The 21,100-nt window shown below is 50.7% G+C and overlaps 1 protein-coding gene across 1 annotated transcript in view; it reads right to left on the bottom strand.

Annotated features, from left to right (window-relative positions):
- Positions 1–1,043: 1,043 nt before the first annotated feature.
- Positions 1,044–21,100, bottom strand: part of SETD2 (SET domain containing 2, histone lysine methyltransferase) — a 138,948-nt gene continuing 118,891 nt past the window's right edge. Inside the window, 5 exon segments of the mRNA XM_060248264.1 lie at positions 1,044–1,894; positions 3,323–3,424; positions 4,985–5,065; positions 10,984–11,095; positions 15,109–15,248. Of these exon segments, the coding sequence (XP_060104247.1) occupies positions 1,733–1,894; positions 3,323–3,424; positions 4,985–5,065; positions 10,984–11,095; positions 15,109–15,248 (597 nt within the window). The 3' untranslated portion in view covers positions 1,044–1,732.

Here is a 21,100-nt window from a genome sequence, read left to right as displayed (position 1 = left end):
GGCTTATAACTAACCGGCATTGGAAACTGAGTGTAGTTTTATTAGACTGCTGTTATGCTTTTTTAATGTTTTAACTGTGTAAAATATTTTTTATGTTAGATTTTATATGCTGTAAGCCGCCCTGAGCCACCTTGGTGGGAAGGGCGGGATATAAATCATAAATAAACTAAAAACTAAACTGTTGAATGGGAAACAGCAGGAAACAGCCAAAGACAAATGATATATAGATGGTTACAGGAACGTGGAAGTAGGAAACTACAGTGTAAGTGAAGGAAAAATGGGTCTGAAATGAAAGATAAACTGTAAATGATAAGTTATTGCTATAGAACTACCTTTGATCTTCGTTTTATATTTATGCTTTTGGTATTATTATTTTTTTTGTATAACTGTCTATAAAGTTAATAAACTATAAATATTTTTTTAAAAAAGAGTCTGCACACTTAACCACTACACCAAACTGGCTCTCGGGCATCGACCCCGTCTAGAGCACTGGTGACCAAACTCACATGTGGCTCTTTCACAAATACTGTATGGTTCTTGGAGCCCCTACCGCCCCATCAGGTGGCTTGGAGAATGCATTCAAAGTTAATGTTGCTTTCTTTCCCCATCTCCCTCCCTCCCCTGAAACATCTGACATTCATCTCTTGTGGCTCTCAAACATCTGATATTTATTCTGTGTGGCTCTTCCATTACGCAAGTTTGGCCACCCCTGATTGAGAGAATACACCGGAACCTAGCCGCCCTGAGCCTGCTTCAGATATAAATACGAAAAATAAAAAATAAAAAAATAAACAAACCTGGGAATAGAGAGACGGTATTCTCGTCCCCCTTCCCCCCTAAAATTCTGTGCCTTCAAAGAAATATTACCTGATGTGAGGTTCTTTGACACAATTGCAAGGAACAGAAACGGAGCTAGAAGCCTCTTCCTTCCCTCCTCGTTTTCAGCTTTCCCGGCTTTTCAGCCTTGCAGTTTTCATACGTGTTCCAGTAACGCCACAGCTGGCACTTTTCCAAAGTCCAGGGGCCATTTCCATACGATGGCATTCTTTCCATTGGCCATTTTATTTAATTTTTTAATTTTTTTTTCTCTTTTACATAAAAACTTCAGTAAAAATTGGATAAAGTAAAATGATTTTAAGCAGTAAAATCAATCTTATCAACATAGCACAGGGCCGGCCGGAAACCCCGAGGCAGCCAGTTTTGCCAATATTTACATGATAACAGATTCCAACCTTCCAGAGAACAAAACCAAAAAAAAAAGAAGAAGAAGAAGAAACCTTCAAAACTATTCTTACAAAGTGTTCCCATGATATCAACACATGGAGGGAGGGGGAGGGAACGAGAGAAAAACCTCCAGATATTCACATATACGTTCAAATATAATACAGATCTCGAACGGGGAGACGGGGCTGGGGGGGGGGGGGTGCTCGTGGGGCGTCGTGTTGAACAGCGCCACCGCCAGGTCAGAAGTTTCGCGCAGAGAACGCACACCGGGTGATGTGCAGAGTCACAGCTGGATAGCAGGTGGATGTCAGTCATTCGTTCTGTAGCTCTGCTCCGGTCTCCCCAAAGGTGACATGGAAAGGGATTCGCACGTGCCACAAGATTCATGGGGTGGCAGACCGAGGATCCCCCGCCCCCACCCAAGGCGGCCAGGAATCCCACGCAAACGAAGCCTCCTTAAGCTGGACGGCTTCGGCCTCTGAAGAGGGACGCGGCGGCCCTGGGCCCCTTATTCCAAGTCTGTGTCCTCTTTGGGCTTATAGATCCCCCCAAATTTCTGCATGTATTTCTTGATGTACTCTTTCGTCTTGTGCTTCACGTTCTCGTTGCATTCCAGGTCCTCGGGGTTTTTGCAGTACTTCAGTTCTTTGTTCATCACTCCGTGGGTCAGCTGGGGAGGGGGGGGGGGAAAGAACAGGCGGAGGCAGAGTTAAGAGGCAGGCTGGCCCAAGATGTCCTTGGTGGGAGAGAGTTTCAGACGGCAGCCGTCTTGGTCCGCAGGAGAACGGCTAGGCCTGGAGTTCCAGCAGCGCCTTAGGGACCCGGCTGGATTATCAGGGTGAAATCTCCCTCCGTGGGATACAAGTAGGAACGGAGGTCCCCGAGTCCTTCTATCCCCGGCTGAAGAAGGTAGGAGGGATGTTCCAAAGAAAGGATTGAAAGGTGCCATGCAAAACATAAATCTGCTTGATTGGAACAGAGAAAAGGTGCTTAGAGGCAGAAAATCAGCGTCTAGGGAGATAACAATCTGACCGAAGCTCATTCACAGATTCAGAATGGGCCTGAACAGGGACACAGGATTCTTATCGCAGGTGCGAATTTTCTGCCCCTCAGAATATCTCCTCTGCTCTAATCAAGGCGATGACTTTTTGCACTGTGCCATCCCATCTTCAGGCTGGGCTAGAAGGGCTTGTGGAACTCCAGGCCGACTAGGATCCGACGAAGGGAGTGTTGACTCCCAGAAGCCCATGCCGCCCCTCCCCCCACAGGTGGTCTCCAAGGTGCCCCGGGACTTGACTGGAGCTGATGGACAGAGGGAACTGCCTGGACCAAGAGCTCACCCTCTCTCTTGTACAGACAAGATGCTTTTGCCTCTTAGTAGCAGCAGACTACCTGACTCCTTGCTACCAACCTGGTCGGGCAAAGAGACTGCCTTGTGGCTACAGGGCGGCAGCACCTCCAACACGCAGCAAGCCAGGCTGCGGGCATCCACCAGACGCCAGCTGTCTGTCGGAGCTTTCAGACCTTCCCCGGCTCAAGAGCAGGCAACGTGTGCCGCTCAGCAGAGAGCAGCATTTGAAGACGGGAGGGATGCGGGGGGTGGGGGGGGCACTCCTAGCAGAAGACCAAATCTGGCACTGACTTCAAAGGCGGCACTTCAGCCCCAAATGTGCACACTGCAGCCCGCTTCTGCTCTTGAAAGGCAAAGAGGCACGAAGCTCCTCTCCCAGGCCCTCACATGTAAAGCAAAGGCAAACGTCTCTCCTCCTGCATCTCTGGCCATTCCTATTTATAACAACCACCAACGGTTCCCCCAGAGCCCCCCTGGTCTTGGAAGTTCGGGACAGCCCAGGCGGGACCCCGATTTCAGCCAACTAAGCAAGGATGGGCGTGGGGAGGGCTGGGAAAGGAGACCGCCGAGGAGGAAGTCCAGGCGAGCCCAATCTCATCGGATCTCAGCACTGCCCACGACAAGCCTGCAGGCCGTTGAGTGAAAGAACGGGGTGGGCTTTTCTGAAGAGGTGAAGGCCAACGCAAGAAAGCAGGCAGACACACACAGCCCGCGCCCCCCCTCGTCAGCCCAGTCCCAGCGCGGTACCTTGCGTGCCAGGTGTTTGAAATCCTCAGTGGTGGTTATTCGGCCAACTTTGCAATCTGGTTTACGATAGGGGTTCAGGCACTGGACGATGAACTGAGACATCTGGTGAGAAAGGGAGGGAGGGAGGGGGTGAAGCGGAGGTTCTCAAAGGGTCGGCCAACTGCTTCCCAATCCAGCATGAAAGGGGAGGTGGCAGAAATGACATAAGAACACAGGAAGAGCCCTGCTGAAACAGACCAGGAAGGGTCCATCTAGTCTAGCCTCCTGTCTCACACAGTGGCCAGCCAGTTCCTCTGGAGGGCCAACAACAGGGCAGAGAGGCCAAGGCCTTCCCCTGAGAGGAACATCAGAAGAACCCTGCTGGATCAGACCAGGGAGGGTCCATCTAGTCCAGCCTCCTGTCTCACACAGTGGCCAGCCAGTTCCTCTGGAGGGCCAACAACAGGGCAGAGAGGCCGAGGCCTTCCCCTGAGAAGAACCCCAGAAGAGCCCTGCTGGGTCAGACCAGTGAGGGTCCATCTAGTCCAGCCTCCTGTCTCATACAGTGGCCAGCCAGTTCCTCTGGAGGGCCAACAACAGGGCAGAGAGGCCGAGGCCTTCCCCTGAGAAGAACCTCAGAAGAGCCCTGCTGGATCAGACCAGGGAGGGTCCATCTAGTCCAGCCTCCTGCCTCACACAGTGGCCAACCAGTTCCTCTGGAGGGCCAACAACAGGGCACAGAGGCTGCCTTCCCCTGAGAAGAACCTCAGAAGAGCCCTGCTGGGTCAGACCAGTGAGGGTCCATCTAGCCAGCCTCCTGTCTCACACAGTGGCCAGCCAGTTCCTCTGGAGGACCAACAACGGGGCAAAGAGGCCGAGGCCTTCCCCTGAGAAGAACCACAGAAGAGCTCTTCTGGATCAGACCAGTGAGGGTCCATCTAGTCCAGCCTCCTGTCTCACACAGAGGCCAACCAGTTCCTCTGGAGGGCCAACAACAGGGCAGAGAGGCCGAGGCCTTCCCCTGAGAAGAACCACAGAAGAGCTCTTCTGGATCAGACCAGTGAGGGTCCATCTAGTCCACCCTCCTGTCTCACACAGAGGCCACCCAGTTCCTCTGAAGGGCCAACAACAGGGCATGGAGTCCGAGGCTCCCCCTGATGTTGCCTCCTGGCTCTGGGATGCAGAGGCTTAGTGCCTCTAGATGTGGAGGTCCCCCTTAGTCAGCGTGGCTAGTAGCCACTGAGAGAGTTATCATGATTCCTGTGGTCATCACTGTAGCCTCTAGCAGCGAATTCCACCTTTTAATCATTCGCTGTGTAACGAAATATTTCCTTCTATCCATCCTGAATCTATTCTGCTTCACTGGAGGCCCTGGAGCCCATCGGTTTCATCGAAGCCCCTGGAGTTGTAGCATTTTGGGAAAGAAACCGAGGCCCTGCCCGGCCACCCTCAAGTTCCACTTGGGAACTGGCTTGGCTCACACCCTTTGATATGGGTCATTTTAAGGAAGTCCATTTGGGGCTCCCCTGTGTCCATCTGCAATACCTCGCGGGTCGCTGGGTCTCTTCCTGCTGGCCAGCTGGGCCAACACCAGAGCAGGAGAGACGGATCCAGCCCCCAGCATCCGAGGGGGTCGCAGAAGCGGGGCACAATTTATAGAAACCGCTGCACCGAGAGACTCACCTCCTTCCGGAATACTTCCTTGCTTTTCTTTGCCAGCTCGCTAGACGTGTCTGCTTCGGCCGTTTTGGGTTTCTTGGAAGACTGGGGGGAAAAAGATAGAGAGTGGTTATGTTCAGAAGTGCCCTGAACGAAGAGTCGGCCTCGTCCTGTCGTTTCTTCCTAAGAGTCTAGAACTGCAAGAGACCTCTATTCCAGGGTACATGAAGAGAGAGCACTATACAGTCAATCGCACTGGTAAGAGAGAGAGCCAGTCTGGGAGACTCCGGATCGAATCTCCACTCTGCCATGGAAGCTCGCCGGGTGACCTTAGGCCAGTTGCTCTTTCCCAGCCTAGCCTACCTCACTGGGTGGTTGTGAGCATAAAACAGAGGAGAGGAGAACGATGTCAGCCGCTTTGAGTCCTCATTGGGTAGAAAAGCAAGAATATAAATGTATTAAACAAACAAACTGAGAAAGTTCTGGCCTACGTCACCCGGTCATGTTTAGGGAGGCGATGCTTTGTGCACTGGACAAGATGCGGGTTTATGTTAATCGTCATTAATTCTCAACAAGAAGAAGATGAGGAAGATGATATTGGATTTATATCCCGCCCTCCACTCCGAAGAGTCTCAGAGGGGCTCACAATCTCCTTTCCCTTGCTCCCTCACAACAGACACCCTGTGAGGTAGATGAAGATATTGGATTTATATCCCGCCCTCCACTCCAAAGAGTCTCAGAGGGGCTCACAATCTCCTTTCCCTTCCTCCCCCACAACAGACACCCTGTGAGGTAGATGAAGATATTGGATTTATATCCCGCCCTCCACTCCGAAGAGTCTCAGAACTGCTCACAATCTCCTTTCCCTTCCTCCCCCACAACAGACAGCCCTGTGAGATAGATGAAGATATTGGATTTATATCCCGCCCTCCACTCCGAAGAGTCTCAGAGCGGCTCACAATCTCCTTTACCATCCTCCCCCACAACAGACAGCCCTGTGAGATAGATGAAGATATTGGATTTATATCCCGCCCTCCACTCCAAAGAGTTTCAGAGCGGCTCACAATCTCCTTTCCCTTCCTCCCCCACAACAGACACCCTGTGAGGTAGATGAAGATATTGGATTTATATCCCACCCTCCACTCCAAAGAGTCTCAGAGTGGCTCACATCTCCTTTACCTTCCTCCCCCACAACAGACACCCTGTGAGATAGATGAAGATATTGGATTTATATCCCGCCCTCCACTCCAAAGAGTTTCAGAGCGGCTCACAATCTCCTTTACCTTCCTCCCCCACAACAGACACCCTGTGAGATAGATGAAGATATTGGATTTATATCCCACCCTCCACTCCAAAGAGTTTCAGAGCGGCTCACAATCTCCTTTCCCTTCCTCCCCCACAACAGACACCCTGTGAGGTAGATGAAGATATTGGATTTATATCCCACCCTCCACTCCGAAGAGTCTCAGAGCAGCTCACATCTCCTTTACCTTCCTCCCCCACAACAGACACCATGTGAGCTGGGTGGGGCTGGAGAGGGCTCTCACAGCAGCTGCCCTATCAAGAACAACCTCTGCCAGAGCTATGGCTGACCCAAGGTCATGCTAGTAGGTGCAAGTGGAGGAGTGGGGAATCAAACCTGGTTCACCTAGATAAGAGTCCGCACACTTAACCACTACACCAAACTGGCTCTCCTCAACACCAGAAGGATCATACACATTTCCACACAGTAGTGTAGATTTACCAACTCTGTGATACACTCTGGCTGTACAGTAGATATGAACCAAATCCAGATGACAAAAGAAATAATTTAATCCAAGTTTGGTGACCATGGACACAGTATCTGGGCAACAGCAATTCAGTTACCATCAACCTCATCCATGCATCAGAGAATATGTAGCCAGGTGGCAACGTTCCAAAAGTGGCCTAGAGATCAGGAGTGGAAGAAGAAGAAGATGAAGATATTGGATTTATATCCTGCCCTCCACTCCGAAGAGTCTCAGAGCGGCTCACAATCTCCTTTACCTTCCTCCCCCACAACAGACACCCTGTGAGGTGGGAGGGGCTGGAGAGGGCTCTCACAGCAGCTGCCCTTTCAAGGACAACCTCTGCCAGAGCTATGGCTGACCCAAGGCCATGCTAGCAGGTGCAATTGGAGGAGTGGGGAATCAAACCCGGTTCTCCCAGATAAGAGTCCGCACACTTAACCACTACACCAAACTGGCTCTCTACACCAAACAAGCATATTTGTTTTTACAGCTCCAGTAGGACTGCAGGAAATGTTAATGCCATTCCTGATAGAGGGTCTCGAAACAGATGAACAGAGTCAAATAAGCTTGTGCCAGAATCACCACACTTCATTTGAGGCATCCTGCCTGCTAGAAGCTATAAGAACATAAGAGAAGCCCTGTTGGATCAGGCCAGTGGCCCCTCCAGTCCAACACTCTGTGTCAAAGAAGAACATAAGAGAAGCCCTGCTGGATCAGGCCAGTGGCCCCTCCAGTCCAACACTCTGTGTCACAGAAGAACATAAGAGAAGCCCAGCTGGATCAGGCCAGTGGCCCCTCCAGTCCAACACTCTGTGTCACAGAAGAACATAAGAGAAGCCCAGCTGGATCAGGCCAGTGGCCCCTCCAGTACAACACTCTGTGTCACAGAAGAACATAAGAGAAGCCCAGCTGGATCAGGCCAGTGGCCCCTCCAGTCCAACACTCTGTGTCACAGAAGAACATAAGAGAAGCCCTGCTGGATCAGGCCAATGGCCCATCCAGTCCAACACTCTGTGTCACATAAGAACATAAGAGAAGCCCAGCTGGATCAGGCCAGTGGCCCATCCAGTCCAACACTCTGTGTCACATAAGAACATAAGTGAAGCCCTTTTGGATCAGGCCAGTGGCCCCTCCAGTCCAACACTCTGTGTCACATAAGAACATAAGAGAAGCCATGCTGGATCAGGCCAATGGCCCCTCCAGTCCAACACTCTGTGTCACATAAGAGAAGCCCAGCTGGATCAGGCCAGTGGCCCATCCAGTCCAACACTCTGTGTCACATAAGAACATAAGAGAAGCCATGCTGGATCAGGCCAATGGCCCATCCAGTCCAACACTCTGTGTCACATAAGAACATAAGAGAAGCCCAGCTGGATCAGGCCAGTGGCCCATCCAGTCCAACACTCTGTGTCACATAAGAACATAAGAGAAGCCATGCTGGATCAGGCCAATGGCCCATCCAGTCCAACACTCTGTGTTACATAAGAACCTAAGAGAAACCATGTTGGATCAGGCCAATGGCCCATCCAGTCCAACACTCTGTGACACATAAGAACATAAGAGAAGCCATGTTGGATCAGGCCAATGGCCCATCCAGTCCAACACTCTGTGACACATAAGAACGTAAGAGAAGCCATGTTGGATCAGGCCAATGGCCCATCCAGTCCAACACTCTGTGACATATAAGAACATAAGAGAAGCCATGCTGGATCAGGCCAATGGCCCATCCAGTCCAACACTCTGTGTCACATAAGAACATAAGAGAAGCCATGCTGGATCAGGCCAATGGCCCATCTAGTCCAACACTCTGTGTCACATAAGAACATAAGAGAAGCCATGTTGGATCAGGCCAATGGCCCATCCAGTCCAACACTCTGTGTCACACAGTGGCCAAAAAACCCAGGGGCCATCAGGAAGTCCCTCAGTGGGGCCAGGACACTTTGCCCCCCACTCCCGAGCACCAAGATATGGAGCTTCATTTGCCACAGAAGGTCAGGAAGTTCTTCCTAATGTTGAGCCGGAAACTCTTTTGATTTAGTTTCAACCCATTGGTTCTGGTCTTACCTTCTGAGGGCACAGAAAACAATTCCACATCATCCTCTATAGAACAGCCCTTCAAGTCCTTGAAGATGGTGATCATATCACCCCTCAGCTGCCTCCTCTCCAGGCTAAACATCCCCAGCTCCTTCAACCTTTCCTCATAGGACTTGGTCTCCACATCCCTCACCATCTTCGTCGCCCTCCTCTGGACCCGTTCCAGCTTGTCTATATCCTTCTTAAAATGTGGTGCCCAAAACTGAACACAAGACTCCAGGTGTGGTCTTTCCAGAGCAGAGTAAAGCGATACCATCACATCACGTGATCTGGACACTAGACTTCTGTCGATACAGCCCAAAATTGCATTGGCCTTTTTAGCTGCCGCATCACACCGTTGACTCATGTTCAGCATATGATTCACTAAGACCCCTAGATCCTTTCGCATATACTACCGCTAAGACAAGTCTCCCCCATCCTATAACCATGCATTGGATTTTTCCTACCTAAATGCAGAACTTTACATTTATCCCCGTTAAAATTAATTTTATTGATTGTAGCCCAGTTTTCAAGGCTGTCAAGCTCATTCTGTATCCTGTTTCTGTCTCCCTCCCAATTTAGTATCATCTGCAAATTTAATAAGCGTTCCCTCTATTCCTTCATCCAAATGATTGATAAAGATGTTGAACAAAACACGTCCCAGGACAGATCCTTGAGGCACTCCACTTGTCACTCCTCTCCCAGAGGATGAGGAGCCGTTCACAAGCACTCAACCATTCACAATTCAGAAGTTAATGCAATTGAATTTTAATGATGATTTAAATCCTTAATGATGATTTAAATCGAACTCATAATAAGAATTGTAAGTGAAGAAAGATTTCTTTGGCATTAGGGTTTGTAGAATCTTTCGGGCTCAAGTGCCATGTTCTACTGGAGAAAGTTTTTCTTCCAGACGTTTCGTTCTTGGCAAGAAAGGAAGAAGGCATTTCCATCCACCAATCTTGGTATCCAGCTCTGCAAAACACCCTACAGACTATAAATTGCAGAAATTCACAGAACAACCAGTACATTCCACAGAACAATCAGCACAGTCAACAGCCATCTTCCTTATCTTCACACCCCTTCCAACCCTCCCAGCAATTAACATAGAACAATGGTCACATTCAACAGCCAGTTTCCTTATCACTACCCTTCCAGGAAGCCCCACCAAACAATGGGCACATCCACAAACCTATTGCCCTTTCACCACACCCCCTCCAGCCTAGAAATAGCAGCTCTCCAGCAGCCCTGGCCTCACTCAATGCACAGCAGCCAAGAAGGTCAGAGCGCCTGCTCCGGTTGCAACGCCACTGAGGATGCTCTCCGCAGCTGAGAACGAAACCTCTGGAAGGAAAACTTTCTCCAGTAGAGTACGGCACTTGAGCCCGAAAGATTCTACAAACCCTAATGATGTTACCAGCCGTGAAAACCTGAAATCTTTGATTTCTTTCGCAGTTAGCAAATTGCACTGAAGCCGTTTCATTAAGATTTCCAGCCACATACAGAAGATCTCTAGGGCAAATCCTGAGACCTTCTCCTTTGATCCTAGCGCTCCCCGGTGTTGGCCACAACAGATGGAACGACACCAACAAGGAAGTGGGAACCAGGCTCCCTCCCCAAATAAAAACCAGGAAACACATTTTCTCTTCCTAACCAGAACATGAGAACATCTAAAAAAAAAAAAACTGAGAAAAGCTAAAAATCCTTATTTTTCAGGAAATATCCTGGAACAGTCTTGAAACAGATTGTCATCCATAATAACAATGTGGCGACTTACATCTTTTGAGGAGACGACAATGATCTTCTAGAGCAGGGCTGGCCAACAGTAGCTCTCCAGATGTTTTTTACCTACAACTCCCATCAGCCGCAGCCATTGGTCATGCTGGCTGGGGCTGATGGGAGTCGTAGGCAAAAAAAAATCTGGAGAGCTACCATTGGCCACCCCTGTTCTAGAGCACCTCTGGCTTCAGTTCCTTTCGTTTGGTTTTCTTTTTTTGCTGCAGCTGTGGAGAGACCTGGCCAGATCGATAGCCTCAACTTCACTGCCTCTGTAAAGGGCTCTGTTTGTTATGTCTTTGGGCGATAAAAATCACCGTTCCCGCGCTTGGATGGCTGAGCTGGGAGCTGGCCAGCTAACGAACACACACAGATGGGACTGGAAAGCCAATTACCCAAACTAACCTTCATGGGATTTTCATCGTATGTGGGGGTCCCCAGATCCATTTCTGCTTCATGCTCCAGGCTGGCATCGTCCCCCGGGCTGTCCCAAGTTGGAGGGTCCCACTGGGTTTGCCTGCAGGAAGAAATCCATGTTACGGAAGAGAAAAGTACGAATCAAGCACCCTGGAAAGGACTTTCTGTCAGTTTAAAGAGAGATGCAATCCTGAGAAAATATGTGCATGTGTTTTTTTTTCCTTGCCTTAAAGCCCTGAATATCAAACCTGTACGTGTAAGAGCCTCCTGAATCGCTGCCCCCCACATTGGTGGAATCAACTGCCCGAGGAGGTCAGAGCCTTGCGGGAGAGTCAGTTCGGTGTAGTTGTAAAGTGCACGGACTCTTATCTGGGAGAACCGGGTTTGATTCCCCACTCCTCCACTTGCACCTGCTGGGATGGCCTTGGGTCAGCCATAGCTCTAATAGAGAGCCAGTTTGGTGTAGTGCTTAAGTGTGCGGTCTCTTATCTAGGAGAACCGAGTTTGATTCCCCACTCCTCCACTTGCAGCTGCTGGGATGGCCTTGGGTCAGCCATAGCTCTGGCAGGGGTTGTCCTTCAAAGGGCAGCTTCTGTCAGAGCTCTCTCAGCCCCACCCACCTCCCAGAGTGTCTGTTGTTGGGGAGGAAGGTAAAGGAGATTGTGAGCCGCTCTGAGACTCTTCGGAGTGGAGGGCGGGATATAAATCCAATATCTTCATGTACCTCACAGGGTGTCTGTTGTGGGGGAGGAAGGGAAAGGCGATTGTGAGCCGCTCCCCCACAACAGACACCCTGTGAGGTAGATGAAGATATTGGATTTATATCCCGCCCTCCACTCCGAAGAGTCTCAGAGCGGCTCACAATCTCCTTTATCTCCCTCCCGCACAACAGACACCCTGTGAGGTGGGTGCGCCTGAGAGAGCTCTTCCAGAAGCTGCCCTTTCAAGGACAACTCTTGTGGGAGCTGTGGCTGACCCAAGGCCATTCCAGCTGCTGCAAGTGGAGGAGTGGGGAATCAAACCCCCTTCTCCCAGTTAAGAGTCTGCGCACAGAAAAACAAGTGGATTTGAGTCCAGGTGTAGCTTAGAGACCAACGGTTATTGCTCTGTGGTACAATGCTGGGTATTCAGGAAGAAAACTCTTGTTTTTAGCTCCTGGGGGTCTCCAGCTACAAGCTATGGCCCCGCCTATAATCTACAGCCCACAAGCTGAAGACCAGCAGAGGATACCAGGCTACAGAGAGCCAGTTTGGTGTAGTGGTTAAGTGTGCGGACTCTTATCTGGGAGAACCGGGTTTGATTCCCCACTTCTCCACTGCACCTGCACCTGCTGGAATGGCCTTGGGTCAGCCATAGCTCTGGCAGAGGTTGTCCTTGAAAGGGCAGCTGCTGTGAGAGCCCTCTCCAGCCCCACCCACCTCACAGGGTGTCTGTTGTGGGGGAGGAAGGTAAAGGAGATTGTGAGCCGCTCTGAGACTCTTCGGAGTGGAGGGCGGGGTATAAATCCAATATCTTCTTCTTCTTCATCTTCTACACGGAAGGGTGACTGGACTTCCCTCAAGGCGGCTTCACGCATCTTAATGAAGTCACCTCTCGCATCTGTTTCAAATAAGCCTCAAGCCCCTCAAACAGGAGCACTTTAAATTTATATGGTCGCCACCCAGAGGACTACAATGGAGTGAGCCCCACACTTCTCGTAATGGGCACCTTTAACGTTCCCTTAATTAGGACCAGTTCTGGGGGAAGGAGTGGTCCAGAGAACAAAGCAAACACCTCGGAGGGGATTTGCCGTAAAGCCTGTGCTGCCCGTTAATGTGCCGTTACAAAGAGGTCTGCGAATGCTGAAGTGAGAAAGGTTTCCGTTCGGGCTCCAGGGTAACCAAGTCCACATGCAGACATCCCAGGATCAAAGCGCGCAGGATCTTTTTTTTAAAAAAAGGGGCGCATCCCAATGCCAGTTTCCTTTTACTTGGCACTCGCGCGCTGAGCCAGAAGCGGACTGCACTTCTCCTGCTAAGAAGGTTTCTCTGGTCTCTCTTCCCCTCTCCCCCCAGTGATACTAGGAACCAGCTTGGGACAAAACCACAGGAGTATAAAGGGGAAGACGGGGCTTACCGGAGCGAAGAGGGGCCACAGTTAAGTGGCAGGGCATCTGCTTTGCATTTGGAAGCTCCCAAGTGAAACCTCAGAAAGGTGCTGGGAGGAACCTTTCTCTACCTGAGACCCTGAACAGCTGATGTCCATCAAGGGTAGGCGACACTACTCGAGGGTAGACGACTCAAGAGGCTAGATGGCCATCTGACAGCAATGAGGATTCTGTGAATTTTTGTTGATGTTGTTCAGTCGCACAGTCGAGTCCGGCTCTCTGCGACCCCCTGGACCAAGCCATGCTAGGCCCTGTCTTCCGCCATCCTCCGAAGTCTGCTCAAATTCGTATTTGTTACGTCAGTAACACTGTCCAGCCATCTCCTCTTTTGCCGTCCCTTTCTTCTTTTGCCTTCTGTCTTTCCCGGCATCAGGATCTTCTCCAGGGAGTGCTCCCTTCTCATTGGGTGGCCAAAGTATTTGAGCTTCAGCTTCACCATCTGACCTTCCAGGGAACAGTCTTGGGTTGACTTCCCTTAGGACTGACTGAATGGATCTTCTTGCAGTGCAAGGGACTCTTGAGATTCTTCTCCAGCACCGCAGCTCAAAAGCATCTATTCTTCCATGCTCAGCCTTCCTTATTTCATAGCCATATATTACTACTGGGACTATACAGACTTTTGTTGGCAGGGAGACGTATTTTTGAGTTTCCTGAGTAGTGCAGGGGGTTGGACTAGATGACCCTGGAGGTCCCTTCCAACCCTATGATTCTACACTGAGGGGAGAGATCCTATTCGTCCGTGCTGCTGGCCCGTTTCCCTTTCTGTTCTGGCTCAACTCGCCTGCTGTCCTTCCCGTTCCATTTGCCCTTTGTCTCCCTCCTCCCCTTCTTTCTCCTTCTCCGCTGCCCTACCAGGAGGGTTCCTACTTCAGCCACCACTCACAACACCCTCTTCATTCCATTGGCCAGCTCCCCACCCTCCCCAGCCCCTGCAGTTTCATCTTCCCTATCCTCAGGGCTGCTCCTAGACTGTCTAGCACCCTAGCCAATGCTAACATCTGGCACCCCCCCACACGCTGATAATGTCACTGAGTCACATGGGGAGCACCCAATTTGCTGCCCCCAGAAGGCCAGCACCCTAGGCAATCCCCTAGCTTACCTAGTGGCAGGGCTGGCCCTGCCTATCCTCTTTTGCCCAGGAAGCTCAGAGCCAGTTTGGGGTAGTGGTGAAGTGGGCGGACTCTTATCTGGGAGAACCGGGTTTGATTCCCCACTCCTCCACTTGCAGCTGCTGGAATGGCCTTGGGTCAGCCATAGCTCTAATAGAGAGCCAGTTGGGTGGAGTGGTTAAGTGTGCGGACTCTTATCTGGGAGAACCGGGTTTGATTCCTCACTCCTCCACTTGCACCTGCTGGAATGGCCTTGGGTCAGCCATAGCTCTAATAGAGAGCCAGTTGGGTGGAGTGGTTAAGTGTGCGGACTCTTATCTGGGAGAACCGGGTTTGATTCCCCACTCCTCCAGTTGCAGCTGCTGCAATGGCCTTGGGTCAGCCATAGCTCTAATAGAGAGCCAGTTGGGTGGAGTGGTTAAGTGTGCGGACTCTTATCTGGGAGAACCGGGTTTGATTCCCCACTCCTCCAGTTGCAGCTGCTGGGATGGCCTTGGGTCAGCCATAGCTTGTGTAGGAGTTGTCCTTGAAAGGGCAGCTTCTGGCAGAGCTCTCTCAGCCCCACCCGCCTCACAGAGTGTCTGTTGTGTGTGTGGGGGGGGGAGGGGGAGAAGGTATAGAAGACTGTGACTGCTCTGAGATTCAGAGTACAGGGCGCGATATAAATCCAATATCATCATCTTCTTCTCCCTCAGCTTGAGTTTCTCCACACACACCACCCATCCACCAAGAGCAACAGCTAAGCAGTTAATAGAAGTCTGTTTCCACATCCTGTTACTTTGCCTGATCAAGTGGAAGATAAAATGAAAAAAAAATGAGAAGTACAAAAACCTGAGTAGAGCCAGAGAGACCCTTTACCTTGTCACCACGTGGTAGTAATAGATCTTCCCCTCTGGATCTCGGGCTGTTTTCCAATTGGGAGGGAGGACGATGGTTTTGGGTTTTGGAGGAGAGGGCGGAGGCAGGTCCAGGAGGTTGTTGGTCACCACAAGCTCCGGCTGGAAGCAGCAAGACAATAAAAAGAAACACACATTATGCTATAAGTAGAGCTTGTGGCACTGATGTAACTCTAAGGACATAAGAGAAGCCCTGTTGGATCAGGCCAGTGGCCCATCCAGTCCAACACTCTGTGTCACATAAGAACATAAGAGAAGCCATGTTGGATCAGGCCAGTGACCCACCCAGTCCAACACTCTGTGTCACATAAGAACATAAGAGAAGCGCTGTAGGATCAGGCCAGTGGCCCCTCCAGTCCAACACTCTGTGTCACATAAGAACATAAGAGAAGCCATGTTGGATCAGGCCAGTGGCCCCTCCAGTCCAACACTCTGTGTCACATAAGAACATAAGAGAAGCCCTGTTGGATCAGGTCTGTGGCCCATCCAGTCCAACACTCTGTGTCACATAAGAACATAAGAGAAGCCCTGTTGGATCAGGCCAGTGGCCCATCCAGTCCAACACTCTGTGTCACATAAGAACATAAGAGAAGCCCTGTTGGATCAGGTCTGTGGCCCATCCAGTCCAACACTCTGTGTCACATAAGAACATAAGAGAAGCCCTGTTGGATCAGGCCAGTGGCCCATCCAGTCCAACACTCTGTGTCACATAAGAACATAAGAGAAGCCCTGTTGGATCAGGTCTGTGGCCCATCCAGTCCAACACTCTGTGTCACATAAGAACATAAGAGAAGCGCTGTTGGATCAGGCCAGTGGCCCATCCAGTCCAACACTCTGTGTCACATAAGAACATAAGAGAAGCCCTGTTGGATCAGGTCTGTGGCCCCTCCAGCCCAACACTCTGTGTCACATAAGAACATAAGAGAAGCCCTGTTGGATCAGGCCAATGGCCCCTCCAGTCCAACACTCTGTGCCAGATAAGAACATAAGAGAAGCCATGTTGGATCAGGCCAGTGGCCCATCCAGTCCAACACTCTGCGTCACATAAGAGAAGCTCTGTTGGATCAGGTCAATGGCGCCTCCAGTCCAACACTCTGTCACATAAGAACATAAGAAAAGCCCTGCTGGATCAGGCCAGTGGCCCCTCCAGTCCAACACTCTGTGTCACATAAGAACATAAGAGAAGCCCTGCTGGATCAGGAGAGTGGCCCCTCCAGTCCAACACTCTGTGTCACGTAAGAACATAAGAGAAGCCCTGTTGGATCAGGCCAGTGGCCCCTCCAGTCCAACACTCTGTGTCACATAAGAACATAAGAGAAGCCCTGTTGGATCAGGCCAGTGGCCCCTCCAGTCCAACACTCTGTGCCAGATAAGAACATAAGAGAAGCCATGTTGGATCAGGCCAGTGGCCCATCCAGTCCAACACTCTGCGTCACATAAGAGAAGCTCTGTTGGATCAGGTCAATGGCCCCTCCAGTCCAACACTCTGTCACATAAGAACATAAGAGAAGCCCTGCTGGATCAGGCCAGTGGCCCCTCCAGTCCAACACTCTGTGTCACATAAGAACATAAGAGAAGCCCTGCTGGATCAGGAGAGTGGCCCCTCCAGTCCAACACTCTGTGTCACGTAAGAACATAAGAGAAGCCCTGTTGGATCAGGCCAGTGGCCCCTCCAGTCCAACACTCTGTGTCACATAAGAACATAAGAGAAGCCCTGTTGGATCAGGCCAGTGGCCCATCCAGTCCAACACTCTGTGTCACATAAGAACATAAGAGAAGCGCTGTGGGATCAGGCCAATGGCCCATCCAGTCCAACACTCTGTGTCACATAAGAACATAAGAGAAGCCATGTTGGCTCAGGCCAGTGGCCCATCCAGTCCAACACTCTTTGTCACATAAGAACAAAAGAGAAGCCCTGTTGGATCAGGCCAGTGGCCCCTCCAGTCCAACACTCTGTGTCACATAAGAACATAAGAGAAGCCCTGTTGGATCAGGCCAATGGCCCATCCAGTCCAACACTCTGTGTCACATAAGAACATAAGAGAAGCCATGTTGGATCAGGCCAGTGGCCCCTCCAGTCCAACACTCTGTGTCACATAAGAACATAAGAGAAGCCATGTTGGATCAGGCCAGTGGCCCATCCAGTCCAACACTCTGTGTCACATAAGAACATAAGAGAAGCGCTGTTGGATCAGGCCAATGGCCCATCCAGTCCAACACTCTGTGTCACATAAGAACATAAGAGAAGCCCTGTTGGATCAGGTCTGTGGCCCATCCAGTCCAACACTCTGTGTCACATAAGAACATAAGAGAAGCCCTGTTGGATCAGGCCAGTGGCCCATCCAGTCCAACACTCTGTGTCACATAAGAACATAAGAGAAGCCCTGTTGGCTCAGGCCAGTGGCCCATCCAGTCCAACACTCTGTGTCACATAAGAACAAAAGAGAAGCCCTGTTGGATCAGGCCAGTGGCCCCTCCAGTCCAACACTCTGTGTCACATAAGAACATAAGAGAAGCCCTGTTGGATCAGGCCAATGGCCCATCCAGTCCAACACTCTGTGTCACATAAGAACATAAGAGAAGCCATGTTGGATCAGGCCAGTGGCCCCTCCAGTCCAACACTCTGTGTCACATAAGAACATAAGAGAAGCGCTGTTGGATCAGGCCAGTGGCCCATCCAGTCCAACACTCTGTGTCACATAAGAACATAAGAGAAGCCCTGTTGGATCAGGTCTGTGGCCCCTCCAGCCCAACACTCTGTGTCACATAAGAACATAAGAGAAGCCCTGTTGGATCAGGCCAACGGCCCCTCCAGTCCAACACTCTGTGCCAGATAAGAACATAAGAGAAGCCATGTTGGATCAGGCCAGTGGCCCATCCAGTCCAACACTCTGCGTCACATAAGAGAAGCTCTGTTGGATCAGGTCAATGGCCCCTCCAGTCCAACACTCTGTCACATAAGAACATAAGAGAAGCCCTGCTGGATCAGGCCAGTGGCCCATCCAGTCCAACACTCTGTGTCACATAAGAACATAAGAGAAGCCATGCTGGATCAGGCCAATGGCCCATCCAGTCCAACACTCTGTGTCACATAAGAACATAAGAGAAGCCATGTTGGCTCAGGCCAGTGGCCCATCCAGTCCAACACTCTGTGTCACATAAGAACAAAAGAGAAGCCCTGTTGGATCAGGCCAGTGGCCCCTCCAGTCCAACACTCTGTGTCACATAAGAACATAAGAGAAGCCATGTTGGCTCAGGCCAGTGGCCCATCCAGTCCAACACTCTGCGTCACATAAGAGAAGCTCTGTTGGATCAGGTCAATGGCCCCTCCAGTCCAACACTCTGTCACATAAGAACATAAGAGAAGCCCTGCTGGATCAGGCCAGTGGCCCATCCAGTCCAACACTCTGTGTCACATAAGAACATAAGAGAAGCCATGCTGGATCAGGCCAATGGCCCATCCAGTCCAACACTCTGTGTCACATAAGAACATAAGAGAAGCCATGTTGGCTCAGGCCAGTGGCCCATCCAGTCCAACACTCTGTGTCACATAAGAACAAAAGAGAAGCCCTGTTGGATCAGGCCAGTGGCCCCTCCAGTCCAACACTCTGTGTCACATAAGAACATAAGAGAAGCCATGTTGGCTCAGGCCAGTGGCCCATCCAGTCCAACACTCTGTGTCACATAAGAACAAAAGAGAAGCCCTGTTGGATCAGGCCAGTGGCCCCTCCAGTCCAACACTCTGTGTCACATAAGAACATAAGAGAAGCCCTGTTGGATCAGGCCAATGGCCCATCCAGTCCAACACTCTGTGTCACATAAGAACATAAGAGAAGCCATGCTGGATCAGGCCAATGGCCCATCCAGTCCAACACTCTGTGTCACATAAGAACATAAGAGAAGCCATGTTGGCTCAGGCCATTGGCCCATCCAGTCCAACACTCTGTGTCACATAAGAACAAAAGAGAAGCCCTGTTGGATCAGGCCAGTGGCCCCTCCAGTCCAACACTCTGTGTCACATAAGAACATAAGAGAAGCCCTGTTGGATCAGGCCAGTGGCCCCTCCAGTCCAACACTCTGTGCCAGATAAGAACATAAGAGAAGCCATGTTGGATCAGGCCAGTGGCCCATCCAGTCCAACACTCTGCGTCACATAAGAGAAGCTCTGTTGGATCAGGTCAATGGCCCCTCCAGTCCAACACTCTGTCACATAAGAACATAAGAGAAGCCCTGCTGGATCAGGCCAGTGGCCCCTCCAGTCCAACACTCTGTGTCACATAAGAACATAAGAGAAGCCCTGCTGGATCAGGAGAGTGGCCCCTCCAGTCCAACACTCTGTGTCACGTAAGAACATAAGAGAAGCCCTGTTGGATCAGGCCAGTGGCCCCTCCAGTCCAACACTCTGTGTCACATAAGAACATAAGAGAAGCCCTGTTGGATCAGGCCAGTGGCCCATCCAGTCCAACACTCTGTGTCACATAAGAACATAAGAGAAGCGCTGTGGGATCAGGCCAATGGCCCATCCAGTCCAACACTCTGTGTCACATAAGAACATAAGAGAAGCCATGTTGGCTCAGGCCAGTGGCCCATCCAGTCCAACACTCTTTGTCACATAAGAACAAAAGAGAAGCCCTGTTGGATCAGGCCAGTGGCCCCTCCAGTCCAACACTCTGTGTCACATAAGAACATAAGAGAAGCCCTGTTGGATCAGGCCAATGGCCCATCCAGTCCAACACTCTGTGTCACATAAGAACATAAGAGAAGCCATGTTGGATCAGGCCAGTGGCCCCTCCAGTCCAACACTCTGTGTCACATAAGAACATAAGAGAAGCCATGTTGGATCAGGCCAGTGGCCCATCCAGTCCAACACTCTGTGTCACATAAGAACATAAGAGAAGCGCTGTTGGATCAGGCCAATGGCCCATCCAGTCCAACACTCTGTGTCACATAAGAACATAAGAGAAGCCCTGTTGGATCAGGTCTGTGGCCCATCCAGTCCAACACTCTGTGTCACATAAGAACATAAGAGAAGCCCTGTTGGATCAGGCCAGTGGCCCATCCAGTCCAACACTCTGTGTCACATAAGAACATAAGAGAAGCCCTGTTGGCTCAGGCCAGTGGCCCATCCAGTCCAACACTCTGTGTCACATAAGAACAAAAGAGAAGCCCTGTTGGATCAGGCCAGTGGCCCCTCCAGTCCAACACTCTGTGTCACATAAGAACATAAGAGAAGCCCTGTTGGATCAGGCCAATGGCCCATCCAGTCCAACACTCTGTGTCACATAAGAACATAAGAGAAGCCATGTTGGATCAGGCCAGTGGCCCCTCCAGTCCAACACTCTGTGTCACATAAGAACATAAGAGAAGCGCTGTTGGATCAGGCCAGTGGCCCATCCAGTCCAACACTCTGTGTCACATAAGAACATAAGAGAAGCCCTGTTGGATCAGGTCTGTGGCCCCTCCAGCCCAACACTCTGTGTCACATAAGAACATAAGAGAAGCCCTGTTGGATCAGGCCAACGGCCCCTCCAGTCCAACACTCTGTGCCAGATAAGAACATAAGAGAAGCCATGTTGGATCAGGCCAGTGGCCCATCCAGTCCAACACTCTGCGTCACATAAGAGAAGCTCTGTTGGATCAGGTCAATGGCCCCTCCAGTCCAGCACTCTGTCACATAAGAACATAAGAGAAGCCCTGCTGGATCAGGCCAGTGGCCCATCCAGTCCAACACTCTGTGTCACATAAGAACATAAGAGAAGCCATGCTGGATCAGGCCAATGGCCCATCCAGTCCAACACTCTGTGTCACATAAGAACATAAGAGAAGCCATGTTGGCTCAGGCCAGTGGCCCATCCAGTCCAACACTCTGTGTCACATAAGAACAAAAGAGAAGCCCTGTTGGATCAGGCCAGTGGCCCCTCCAGTCCAACACTCTGTGTCACATAAGAACATAA

This window comes from Heteronotia binoei, chromosome 10 (genome assembly GCF_032191835.1).
Source record: "Heteronotia binoei isolate CCM8104 ecotype False Entrance Well chromosome 10, APGP_CSIRO_Hbin_v1, whole genome shotgun sequence".
NCBI lineage: Eukaryota > Metazoa > Chordata > Lepidosauria > Squamata > Gekkonidae > Heteronotia > Heteronotia binoei.
The sequence above is the reverse complement of the archived record's forward strand: the minus strand, read 5'-3'. Positions and strand labels throughout refer to the sequence as shown.